Here is a 12,960-nt window from a genome sequence, read left to right on the forward strand (position 1 = left end):
ATACTTCTAGTCCCTTTAAGCCACAGAGATTAGAATAAGGTCTGGAAGGATGAGCCACTTGGCATTACCTGAAGAAAAGAAATAGAGACCCCAGAAGATACAAACATAAGCTGTTTATTATAAACTAACACACCAAACTAACAAGATACCCTTGTTTCATATCAAATAAACACTTTCAGGTTAGCAAAGTTACTTCATACAGAAGAGATGAACTACATCACCCTGAAAACAAGACAGACTGACATATTAAAAAAACCAAGACACCAACTTTACCATGGCAACATTACACTACAGTCCATTAAACATCCATCAACCCATCTTCAGTCACTGTGCTTTTCCAAGTCTTTTAAATGTTTACTCTGAATTTACCTCAAAATTTCCATCATTACAAAAGGTATAAAAAAGCTAACAAATACACAATATTAACAAAGTTTGAGCCATTAATTAACCAAATGAATTTTTCTCAAAAAGGTTTCATGATCAGTGTACATTTCCACTGCTCATAAATGGAGGTGGCCTCTCATGCCTCGACACATCTGAAAATGAAGATAATAAATAATTAATTACCAAATATTGCAACAAAAATAACAAATAAATAACCCTATGGATAAAACTGAAACATGTTGGACATAAAATGAATTTTTATACATGGACAGCTTTTAATTTGATATCTAGTTTGGAGAATAGACATGTTTAGTGTGTTGCTGGGCTTAAAATCCATTATTTTTTCTTAGAATAACAATTAGAATGTAGACACTTGATTGCAAAGGCCTTAACACCTAAAGAGCTTGAACCACAAATTATGAAACCCATAGACTATATGGGCAGTTTATGTATATTTACTGAATCAGTGATTCATTTTAGTCCTTATTTAGAGTGAAAAAATTCTTTTTGAAAGTTCTTTCATTTCCAAAATGCTTAGACAGTTTCTATCATTCACTGAGTGCAAGCGTTGCGGTTATCATAAAATTGTCTTTCTGATATTCATCCAACAAGAATTTGATGCTTCAACATCCACCTGCCAAGGGGCAGGGGATATTTGAGGGTAGGTGTTTGAACTTTTGAAGATTGGTTTATTAACACTCTGCCCCCCATGGCAAAAACTGCCTTCAAATGCCCCATCTAAGTGCTGGATCTACTGAAAAGAGTTGACACTACCAGTCACCCACTGTAGCAGGCAAGGTTCAAATTCTTCTCATCCTCAGGCACCAATAACAGTCAAGTGCCCATGGGTTGCTGAGGGGGGAGGAAGAGGATGTTGAAATCTTAAATTGATTGGTGCATTAGGCCTCACTGCCCATGATAAAAGTATCAAGGATGTCAACTTTTTCTGCAATCAAGTGTATACACCAAACTTAATGGAGACGGAAGGAAGACAATCAATGTAAACTGCACCGTATAATTCATCACTGTCAGGTTCTGATGTATGGCAAATGAGTGACAATTGATAATTGTGGACAACTAATTATTATTAGTTAACCCTTTAAACCCAAAGAATGACCAGCATGTGCATCCTCCTCTTAGTAATACCACTGAATCTTTCATTAAGATCATGAGAATAATAACAAAAATGTTTGCCAACTTAAGAAGCTTTCAATTGACTGATAAATGAACTCTCCTTGCCAGGAGAGTAAAATACCGATTGATAGGTTCTATATAGAGGAGAGTATGGAGTCTATTGATACTGTTGTTAGGATGTAAAGGATTAAGAACAAAAGTGTTAGTTCTGGTTGTTAAATTGTAGTAGTTAATGTAGATGAACTGTGTTGTGTTATGCATTGGCCTGAGCAATGAGAGTGGAAAACAGGAGAACACCATGAACGAAAAACAATGATAACTTGAAGTGAACTTTGTGATCAACAATTATGTTAGAACTGATTCAAACTACTTTGCCATAAGACAAGGAAAAAAACTAGAAAAATGATTCCTATTTTGGACATGGTATACATAAGACAAGTTAAAATTTTTTTCCTGGAGACATTAAATAACTTTAGCCTAGAGAGGACATCATCATTCTCTCTGGCTTCTTGAAAATGTAGAGGTTTTGCTTAAAACCAGTCCAATAAAATGGCCTGAGATCAAGAACTTAGTGCCCAATTTTCTATGGGTTTATTCTTTATTCAATCTCCTTATCATTGTTTCTTTTTTCAAGTACTTTACCAGAAAATTACTCATTAGAAAACTGGGGTGAATGAGAGGAAATAAAAACTATACTATAGCATAAGATGAACTCAACAACACAAGGTAGCTCTTAGTCTAACATGGATGTATTCTCTGACCAAGTTGAAAACATGATTGTGGATGGATTCAGGTTAAAATTCAATTATAAATCATTAAGTAATTTCCAATTACAAGGTGATTTCATACACAGGAGTTGAAACAATAAATAGAACACTTTCTGTTGGTGAATAATCAACTCAAATAAGGTTCAAATGTATGACATCCATTTAAAAAAATTCCAACAACATGTGAGTGAAGATTAACTCATGCAAGTCCCATGTCTGGAAAATTATTCTGACAGTGATTCACTGTCCTACAATACACACTAAATGAAATTATGATAAGTCAGAAGGATTTTCTGAAATGAATTTTTGCGAAACTTGATTAAATTATTCTGTTTATCACAACTAAAAACTCAGGAATATTCATAGAATGTAAGTGAAAGTTTCATATTTCAGCAGATCATGTGATTTCAGCCTATTTTAAATTTATCACTTAGGTAGAAATGTCTTATAAAAAAAAGCACCGGTTTACACCTTACAACTGACAAATTTGCTATTAAAAACAATTTTCTTAGCTGTAATCAGAATTTGCTCTTCCTGCAGGAACTGGGCTGTCCAACCTGTTTTCCACTCCTCTCTCTGTTCTCAGACTTATCAAATCAAAAATCTTACTCACAAAGCCACCTTCAGTCACCTTGAGCAGAGCCTGGGTAATATTGGTTGTTCCCATTAGGTGCTGACACACTAACACCTGGCTGTGGTGGAAGGCGGTAAGGAGGAGGTGCTCCCATGGGTGGTTCTGGTTCTGGTTCATATTCACGCTGACCTGGAGGGGGTTTCCTGAAGAGGAAACATGGAGAGCCTTACAGAGTTGCCAATAAGTTTTAAGTGGAACTGAATACTTAACTTACAAAGGACAGGTTAAGATGTGTGAAATTATTCCATAATCCTGGGCATGTTTACACCTGTAATCTGACTAAACAATGTAGCATACATGATAACAGCCTTAAACTTTACAGACGTTGACCTGCAATTCCAGACCTCTCCTAAAGTAAAGTTAATAATTCTGATGGACCAAAAAGCAATGGTGTTATTCTGATTCATAATAACCAACAAATTAAAGCTTCACTTACTGCTTGTAAGGTGTGGATGTCTCCTTGGGCTGTGGAACACGATCTGAACTGTCATGTACAGCATCACCATTTTGATGGGACAACTGTCTCAAACGGAAAGTTGCTCTCAGAATGGAGTCATGATGAGACAGCTGTGGTCTGCAAATAAACACATTTTAAAATTATTGTAAAAATTACCCTTAGCCCTGAGTCATTTCTAACACACTTTTAAAGAATGTCTGATCTGGATTGTGAGTGGATGCTGCAATGCATATGTTTCATAGCTTAACAATTTATAATAAGTAAAAACAGACTACCAAGGATGGAGAAACAGAGGAAATGAAAATGTGTCATAATCGTACTGAGACAGAACATTGTCAGATGAGTAATTTTTCTCATATCTATGGATGGCATTGTCACCAAAATTTTAATGTGACAAATCACAATTCAAGCTGTACATGGTTGTGTTAAATATTGAGTAAGGTATCACTTAAACCAGATGGAAAAAGGAATGAGAGGCAAAGATGGATACAACTGTACTGTAATCTAAAATCATCTGCTTATAAGGTGACATTGCTTGATTATTTTTCATGGTATACTGTTTTATAGCTTTCATTTATAACTTATATTTTAATGTACATTTGATAATGACACAGCAACACCTTAATTGGTCAAAATTACAAACCTTGGAGTTTCAGAATCCCTCTTTGGCCTAAAAGACAATGATGAAAATGAAATGTAGCTAACAAAGTGGCAATTTAAAATTTACCATTTAATAAACATTTGCTTGTGAATAGCAAACAATGGGCTGTACCACATGTAGGTGAATGAAAATTTTCCTCTAGGTGAAAAATGAACAACACTTGAGGTATTGTGAATTGTATCGAACTAAAGTTTACAAAATCATCCAAGATAATAGAGCAGTCTTGTACTGAGTACTGAAAGTAAATTCAGGATTGTATTAAATTGGTTTGCTTCCCTTTGCTCTGTGATTGGTCCAGTAGACTTCAGCCTCCTTCTCAACAAATCAGGTTCAAAACTAAAACCCCTTGCAACTTGGTCACTAAGAGCCTTTTCCTTAGCTTTAACCAGTTTGCGTGTTTTTACTTTGAGTTCTCATTCACTCCTGGTGGCATTTTTCTCTGTGCTGACTTTCTGCTGTGATCACTTATTTTACCACTGCAGAACATTACTTTAATTATTGTTTCCTGAATAGGACACTGAGTTTTTAACATGAACAAAATACAAAAACTTTTTTTTGGTTATCAGGATGTTCCACATGTGTTTTTTTTTACTTTTTTTTTTTCGGCTGTAAAGGTTATTGAATATTAACCCTTTGGAGATGTAATGGTTTTGGAAACGGATTAAACTACTTGGATACAACAACAAAGGTTTTTTCTCATGAAAAATGATAAGGAAAGACTCTAATACAGTCAAGTAACAGAAAATCAATGTGGCTACCCAGACTTAAGCTCACCTTCCTTCACGAAAGCAAAACATGATGATGGCTAGAATGATTGCTATGATAACAACAACAGCAAGCGGCAAGATCAGTATAAGGAGAAAATCACTTCCAAAGTCCCTGATGGAAGAGTCAATTACAGGTGCCACATATGTTGATTCATCAAATCCTTCTCCGCTGACCTCTGTTGTGGTGGTATTACTGACAACAACAGCTGTGTCATCCTTATCCATCTGTAAGGAAATACAATTGTAGGAGTGTTTTGAAACATTTTCTCACAAGCCTTCAATTAAAAGAAAATCTCAGTTTTGCACTAGGGAATTTCTCACTTGAAGTTTCTTATCATTTTCAGTGTTCTAGAGCATGTGAATAGAATGGAAATCTTTTACTAAACAATAAATTTTGATCAAAAAAAGTATCAAACCTCACCAATTTAAATTCACACCAGTCAATTTCAAAGGGTGGGAACTTGCTGTTGGATGAATTCCGTAACCCTGCACAGCCTCTGTGTTCTTGTTTGAGCACTTCATAAGTTGATGCACCCCCAACTGTGATATAGACTCTGCAAATGAGACAGTTTTTTTTTTTTTCTGTGAGTGGATATTCTGATTAAAAATTGAATAGGACACAAAAATTTCATTTTGGTCTCACATCATTTTATTTCTCCATAACAAAAAAATCTGAATTCTTTCCATGTTTATTCTCTAAATCTAACAAACACTATTTTCATTTGGTAGAATAGAACCAGGTTATCTAATTTTTCAATTTATATGATGCTCATAGCAGTGGCATTCAAATTTTATCCAGATTTATCGAGAAAAAACTGAATAAGTCAGAGAATTCTCTCTCCATTACACAAAATTTCAGGCTAAATTTTGATCCATGGCACTATTTTTCATTCAGATACAAAGAGTATTCTCCTGTACCTTCAGGCTATTCTCTTGCTCCTTTTTTTATATTCCCAAATGAAGACTCCTAAATATTTTATTTTTGGATGGCCATTTCCTAAAAGTCCTACCCCTCTTTCTGTGGTGGAATTGGCACCCTGCCTTTTCTGTCCAGTTTTGACTCCACAGCTGTAACTTTCACTCCACCAGGTTGTGGCTGCCAAATCTGCTTCACCTTTTCCACAAAGTTTACACTTTCCTTTCTCTCCAGGAATTCATCAATACTTCTGTTTTTTACAAGAAACTCTGCCTGGTAACGTGGAATATCTGTAATTTAAATTCATAGATTAGAATGATTAGCCTTTGAGTGTTAAGAAAGGCTCTGTATTTAAATCATTTAGGGTTGCGAGAATTTGTTTCTTGATATGTAGGTTAAGTTTTTTACTCAAAGAGCTTCATTCCTATCTTAGCAGTATGCAGGTAGTTTGTCCCCATAGACCTAGTCAAACTGCCTAGCGTGCCACAAATCTCCTATAGCTAAATGGTAGAGCATCCAAACTACTAATCCAAAGGTCATCAGTCTGACATCTATTAGGAGCACTCAGTCCTATTTCTTACTGAGTATGCTTGTGTTACTCACTGAATAACATCTTTCAGCTTCATGGTTGTTGGATTTTAAAGAATTTCTTAGAGTAACATGGCACCCCCTTTTCTTTTTATGATAGAAAGTACAATTTTAAGTGACTCTCAATCTCTTCACAGATCAAGTTTTTCCTTTGAGGTACAACTCCAAAATCAACATGACAAATTCAATACCCCAAAACAATTAAAAATTGGCATTTTTTATCTAATAGACTGAAAACAAATCAAGTCAAGAAGTTAAACTTAAATATGTGTTCAATACACAATACTATCTTGATTCTAGTTACCATCTCAAACAACTTGAAGTGAAGATTTGAAAAGTCACAAATTAAGGTTCCAAGACCATCACTTTCTAATTGTTCTACACTTAGTCATTAAGTAAATTTTAATTTGAAAGTGGCATAAATAGTGCAAACCTTTTGATTTATCAATGTTAATAACAACATCTTGTCTTTTAGTTGTGTAGTCTGTTTTATTCCATGCAGTAACCTTAAGGAAAAGTGGTAAAAAATAAATATCAGTGTTAACATATGAACTACGTAATGATCACCCTTGCAGGTCACCAACAATTATTAGTGCAAATAACAATAATATAATTATAAATTTTCAATGGAACAATGACCCTAGTTATAGGAAGAAAATTTAAAATCAAAGTCCCATAAATTTAATGCTCAGAGCCAAACTCTCCAACTCCACTCCCCAGAATAACTTACACATTTTCAAGACCTCCAGGCAAGAAATTCCTGAGAGAGAGGAGCACATTAACTTATGAGTGGAGAGAGGGGACAGTAAGGGGTGTGTTACAGGGCACGTGTTGGGTGACCAGGGGCTCTTTGGAAAGAGGGGCTTGTTAGAGTAAAAGGTAATCTAACAAACTCAATCTTGACAATAAAAACACCACACATTCTTTTTCACTCTGACTACTGAAATTGTCTTACCTCCAAAACAACTTGAATGGACACATCACGCCCAGGAGTACCATAAATAAATGCTCTGTCTGAAGGCTCACGCTGTTCAAGGCGTAACCAAGTGGGAAGGTCAGGAGATCCTGATTTGGAAGCTATAAACTTTACAGGATCAGCTGGAAGTAAAAGATGATCATCAATCAGTTCATCTAACTATGAGTATTACTTTAATTGAAAGAAGATGTTCAAACAATAAATCAATGTCATTCAGGGTTGACTCCTGAAGAACTGTAGAAACAGAAAAACAGTATCATGTTATGAGAGAGTATTCTCCATGTCTGATTAAAGAATAGTTCAAGTTGTCAAAATTTAGTCAGAAAATTCAATACAGCAACAGGAGGATTTACTGTTATCCACTGTATAACGAACAACTTGGTAATTTTCTCATTTTTGTTAGGAGTCCTTACACAATATCAGTTGTTTTTTTAGTGGACAGTTTAGGGTTTCTTTATGAAAAAGCATCATTGTTCTATTCTGTGAACTTGTTTGAAAACTTGATAATTAAATAATTTATGTGCTAGACTTTGAAATGGAAATCCTAGTTTCAGCCAAGACCACAGTGACAAAGTGTTTGGTTGAGTCAACATTTCTCATAGCGCCTCTTTTCTGGTTATACCAGAATAGAAGTCATACAGCAGCAATACTGAGACCAACACTGCCAATTAACAGGGTGATACTCTATATATAATATTATATAAAAAAATAATCAGTGTAAAATCAAGTGATTCAACACAATAAGAGAGCTGTCAATTGAAGTGACATCACATAATGGAAAGTGTGAAAAATTCTAAGGAAAACTATATCAATAATTTTGTAATTGGACAAAATGGACCATTTCTGTAGAGTGCTCATTGCCCTGTGAAAAAAACACCAAGGGCAACTGTCCAAGAGTTCCCCTCTCAAGCACAGAGTATTTAAGGGTTTTCACTAGACTGACACTATTCCTTAGTCAACCCAAAACATTGAACCAAAGCTAAATTATAGTTTGAAGGACTGAGCTTGCAAACTCTTTTGTACATAAATGTGAACAAAATTATTAATAATAGAGTCAAGATGGATAATAATTGCATTTTGTAGTAATCAACAAAAAGCTCTACTTTTTATCTCAAGCAACACACAAGTATAGCTTACTAAAGTTAAATACATCACATCGATTTTGTGACAATAATCTTACTTTTCCTCAGACCTGAAAAAAAATATTACCATCATTCTACCATGAAATTGTGAACACTTACAAGGACTTGAACTAAAACCTTGGAAAAGAAGTTCTTTTTGAAGAAATATTCCAACCGTAGCATCAACAGTGATATTGACTGCTACACATAATTGCATGCACATCAACAGAACACCTGTAAAAAAGATATTAGATGAGCATGTGTGAATGCAATATCCTTAATGAAGGATATCACTTTGTGAAGGATTATGGATACTGTGAAGTTATATGAGGTGATCTTAAGTCTAAAAATTTTCACGTTTTGCCACGAGACTTTTTTTGGAGAACTTGCTCATGAAAATACAACTTAAAATGAATAAAATTTATCCACATTTCTCATATTAATTGTGATCAAGTATAAGTAAGTATATTTCTGTACGATCCATTCAAAAAAGATTTTGTATTCAAGACAAAATTAATTGTACGAGTGTACATTAACTAGGTCTTACATTTATGTAGCTAAAATGTGACCACTATTGACAGTATACTTAGAGAGATCAAAGTTGGGAAAGAACTCTAGGTAAGAAATGAAGATAAAAACGAGAACAGGTTCGAATTTAGAGAAAGTTTTATCAGTAAGAAAGTTATGCTTTTTCTTAAATAATAAATTTTTGTGTTCTAATGAAGAATTTCACACTAAACGTATAGCTACAAGAGCAATGTGAACTTTTATACTCTGAGGTTTAAAGTAAGTTTCTTACCAATCCAACCAGCTTGTTTAAGATTTATCATGTTCCACTGTGAGCGGTTTCTTAAACAATCCAAAAATGTTCAATGAACGCCCTTCCTGCAAGTATTCAACGAAGCAAGTCGAGTGTAGGAGGCATCATTCTGAATGATTTGAATAAGACCACTGTGTGAAATCGCTTACCGTGGCTTCCGTAGTGTCTTTTGACGATACCGTTTGCTCCAGATGGTTTCAATGACCGTAAGTGCCACCAAGAGTGGAAAATATAAACAACAGGTTCTTTACTTAAAGCTCTAACGAGTTGGAAATATCACTTACACGAAAATCTGCACGCTCCCAGCCCCCTTCAAGCTGTTTTGGAATGCGTTGTGTTGAGAACAACGACGCCTTAAGGGAATAACCGCTGACCAGAATAACAAAGCCCCAGGCCTCTCTGTGAGCGTCACTCTGGATATCCCGGATGTACCCCCTCTCTCCTTCCTCTTTCGTAGTGGCTGTGCAACACTCAGTCTAATCGAGAAATTGGTCGGGTTTGAAAAAAACTCATCCACACAGCCATCAAACCTAAATCACACCTCCATCCGTTAGAAAAATGCCTCCTAAGTTCGATCCTAATGAGATCAAAATCAGTAAGTAAACCACATGGAATTAAATCCTACAATTTCGACTTGAGTTTCTCTTGGTGTCGTGTTATAAAAGTTTCTTTTTTTGTTAGTCTACCTCAGAGCAACCGGTGGAGAGGTTGGTGCCACATCTGCTCTAGCACCTAAGATCGGTCCTCTTGGTTTGGTGAGAAATACAATATTTTTGTTTTATTTTACCTGGTTCTGATGAATTTTTTTCTCGTTTATTTGTGGTAGTAGTAGACTTGTGAGGACGAATCTTCTTGCAGGTAGCACATGTGTAAAATTCCTGAATTGATCAATAACGTACATCCTTACTTAAACCTGATTAAGCCTCAGGAATGCAAACCAAGGTTCATTAGTCAACAGAACATTTTAATAAAAATAGATAATTATACCTCACATGTAAACATTATACTATTTATTGTAACTGCATCATTTGTTATTCAACTTTCAGTCACCCAAAAAAGTTGGAGATGACATCGCCAAGGCAACAGGGGACTGGAAAGGGTTACGTATCACTGTCCAGTTGACAATCCAGAACAGGCAGGCCAAGGTGTCAGTTGTACCAAGTGCATCATCACTCATCATCAGAGCTCTGAAAGAACCACAAAGGGATCGCAAGAAAGTCAAAAATAGTTAGTAATCTACTTCTGTGTTCTCAGTGGTGTAATGGGTGATTGATACCATCCTTTAGTTTAACCCTTTAAACCCTAAGAGTGATCAGCATCTAAGTTCTCCTCACAATTGTAATGCTAAATCATCTATCAATATCATGAGAATATTAAAAAATGATTGCAAACCCAAGAAGCTTTGATTACTAAATGCTTTCCCCTTGTCAGTATCAAAGGAAGTGTACAGAGAAGAGTGTAGAGAATATGGTTACTGGTGTTAGGGTGTAAAAGGTTATCCATTTATACGAAGAACAGTATTCTCCCATTCATGTGGTAACCAGCATAATTTACTAAAATTGCATGGAATTCTTTAAAATACTGAATTAAATGATGTCATATGATGCGCTCTGATTGGTTAGCAAACTTTCATTTATTATATGTTGAATCCTTAGCCTTAGTCACTCTATGTTGATGAACTAGCATTCAGCTCATTGGTTATAAAATAAGTTTTCTTCTAACATCTCTGTGGGTTATTACATGTATGCTAGGACATTCAATATAGGGTGCAGTCTATTGCTTAAATTGGTAATTTGGACCACTCAAACAACTAAGACCAACAACAAGTACAGGCTTGTTCTAATTCTGAATTCTGTGGGAATTTGCCAAATTGTTCAAGTTGAGATTGCCTGGAGTGATACACTGACTTTTGTTTCTGCAGTAGGAGTAAGATTGGCAAAACTCAGGGTGAGATGCTGATTTGGCTCTAACCTGTTTACTCCCATGATCTTGTTAGCACTTCTCCTTACCATCTGCCATACAATTGTTAGGATGTTCATTGGGAGAATTCGGTATCAGATCAACTAATAATCCCCATCATTCTCATCACTTATTTGATTGATTTTCTACTGATGTTGTGAGGAGCAATTCTGTCTTGGTCTTTTATGGAAGTCAGTGTTGATTTCATCTGTAAATACCAAACTATTCTATTGATTAATGATCATTAACAAGAAAAGGGAACCATGTACTCAAACTGAGTGGCTTGAGCATACATGTAACTAAGTAAGTTTTTGTGAGGTTGAAATATGGTTTAATTTCTCCCTGCCTAGATGCAATGCCATACCATTGCAGGCTAAGCATTCCTCGACACTTTTTCAGAATTTGGTCTTAGTCCAAAAACAACCTCAGGATATTGGTTTAAGAATTATGTTTGAGTTTTGCCTGGCTGGAATGCTTGTTCAGCTGAGTTTATCTTAACATTATGTGAAGTTTCCATAACCCTTTATGACAATCTTTTTTTGGTTCTGATAAAGAACTTGGCACTAAAACATTGTGTTCTGATATCCAACTGAATTTTTTTATTGAACAGTCAAACACAATGGTAATTTGACCTTGGATCAAATTATTGAGATTGCCAAAACCATGAGGCCGCGATCAATGGCTCGTTTACTGTCAGGTACTGTCAAGGAGATCCTGGGAACATGTCAATCAGTTGGCTGCACAGTAGATGGACAGCCTCCTCATGATATCATTGACAAGATCAATGACAATGAAATAGAAATTCCGGTAGGTATTAAGCTGCTCTTAATCAATTATATTTTAATTGTTTTTAGCATGAATTTCCATTTTCAGAGCCATATCAGGATGTCAATGCACGTCCTTGTCTCTGCTGACTTGCAGTTTTCTTTCTGGTTGATTCATGTTAATATCCAAAGTCAGTTGCAGCTAATAAATGATGGTCAAATTCTATTTTCAATCAGTTCACAGGTAATTTGTACCAGCAAACATGTACTTGCCTGTAGCTCAGTTAGGATGCCATCAAACTATAAATTTAGACTTGAATGCAATTCCTAAGGTCTTTAATTGTATTACACGGGCCAAATTGGATGTAAACTTGAACTTGGTTAAAGCATACTTGGTAGTAGGTCTTTATAACCAAGTTTAATTGGTTGACAACCTTATGTTGATTGAATACAGGTGCAGTTAGGAGCTAATGAAGTAATGTCATTGTCTAAACACCACCCTTATCATCATGAAATTTCAAGGAATATTTTCAAACTAACAGTACATTCTCTTTTCTTTTTTTTTTTTTTAGGAGGAATAAACCTTGGTTCTCAATAAAGAATAAAAAAGAAATAAAATATTCAAACCATCAACCAAGTTGTTGTTTACTGTCCTTATCATTTCATACACTGATGTCTTATCTCTTAAAACCAGGGAGGGCACTAGGTATCAAGGGGTCATTTCTTAAGGAGGCTCTGTTCCTCAGGTGCGTTTGGTGAATACATTGTTTTTCTATTCGCAAGGTTTGTACCCTTTTTCAGAAACAAATTTCATGGACTCCTTCAGGACTCAGATGGATTTTTCCACGACTCCAAATTTTGCCTTGCACCCTTTCATTCCCAATTTTTCAAAATCAACTCTCCTTATGGTTTACATGAATTTCTTTCCACATAAATTCTTGAAACTTAATTGCTTGAGTTAGGATTTCCAGGAATTCCTAGTCCTCTAGTCTTTATTCATGACTTTCCAGGT

At 35.4% G+C, this 12,960-nt stretch overlaps 2 protein-coding genes across 5 annotated transcripts; one reads left to right on the plus strand and one right to left on the minus strand.

Moving 5' to 3' along the window:
* Positions 1 to 98: 98 nt before the first annotated feature.
* Positions 99 to 9,605, minus strand: LOC113664982 (epsilon-sarcoglycan). 4 transcript variants are annotated; one of them, XM_027180632.2, is made up of 12 exons: positions 9,375 to 9,605; positions 9,205 to 9,290; positions 8,526 to 8,639; positions 7,264 to 7,406; positions 6,742 to 6,814; positions 5,815 to 6,010; positions 5,226 to 5,358; positions 4,812 to 5,029; positions 4,020 to 4,046; positions 3,356 to 3,493; positions 2,899 to 3,062; positions 99 to 536 (listed from the first exon to the last, which is right to left on the minus strand). In XM_027180632.2, the coding sequence occupies exons 2-11, from the start codon at positions 9,233 to 9,235 to the stop codon at positions 2,909 to 2,911; spliced, it is 1,227 nt and encodes a 408-aa protein (XP_027036433.2). In that variant the 5' UTR covers positions 9,236 to 9,290; positions 9,375 to 9,605; the 3' UTR covers positions 99 to 536; positions 2,899 to 2,908. The 4 variants fall into 4 exon arrangements, with proteins under 4 accessions (XP_027036433.2, XP_027036432.2, XP_089057494.1 ...); XM_027180631.2 differs by having other exon boundaries at positions 2,917 to 3,062; positions 9,375 to 9,589; XM_089201368.1 differs by having other exon boundaries at positions 2,917 to 3,062; positions 9,205 to 9,334; positions 9,510 to 9,573.
* A 66-nt stretch (positions 9,606 to 9,671) lies between these two features.
* Positions 9,672 to 12,581, plus strand: LOC113665005 (large ribosomal subunit protein uL11). The gene is made up of 5 exons (XM_027180655.2): positions 9,672 to 9,820; positions 9,907 to 9,980; positions 10,272 to 10,452; positions 11,795 to 11,991; positions 12,521 to 12,581. Exons 1-5 carry the CDS (start codon positions 9,784 to 9,786, stop codon positions 12,527 to 12,529), a joined length of 498 nt encoding a protein of 165 aa, XP_027036456.1. The 5' UTR covers positions 9,672 to 9,783; the 3' UTR covers positions 12,530 to 12,581.
* Positions 12,582 to 12,960: the final 379 nt, after the last annotated feature.

The sequence above is a fragment of the Pocillopora damicornis genome, chromosome 3, assembly GCF_964200805.1.
Source record: "Pocillopora damicornis chromosome 3, jaPocDami1.2, whole genome shotgun sequence".
Classification (NCBI taxonomy): Eukaryota; Metazoa; Cnidaria; class Anthozoa; order Scleractinia; family Pocilloporidae; genus Pocillopora; species Pocillopora damicornis.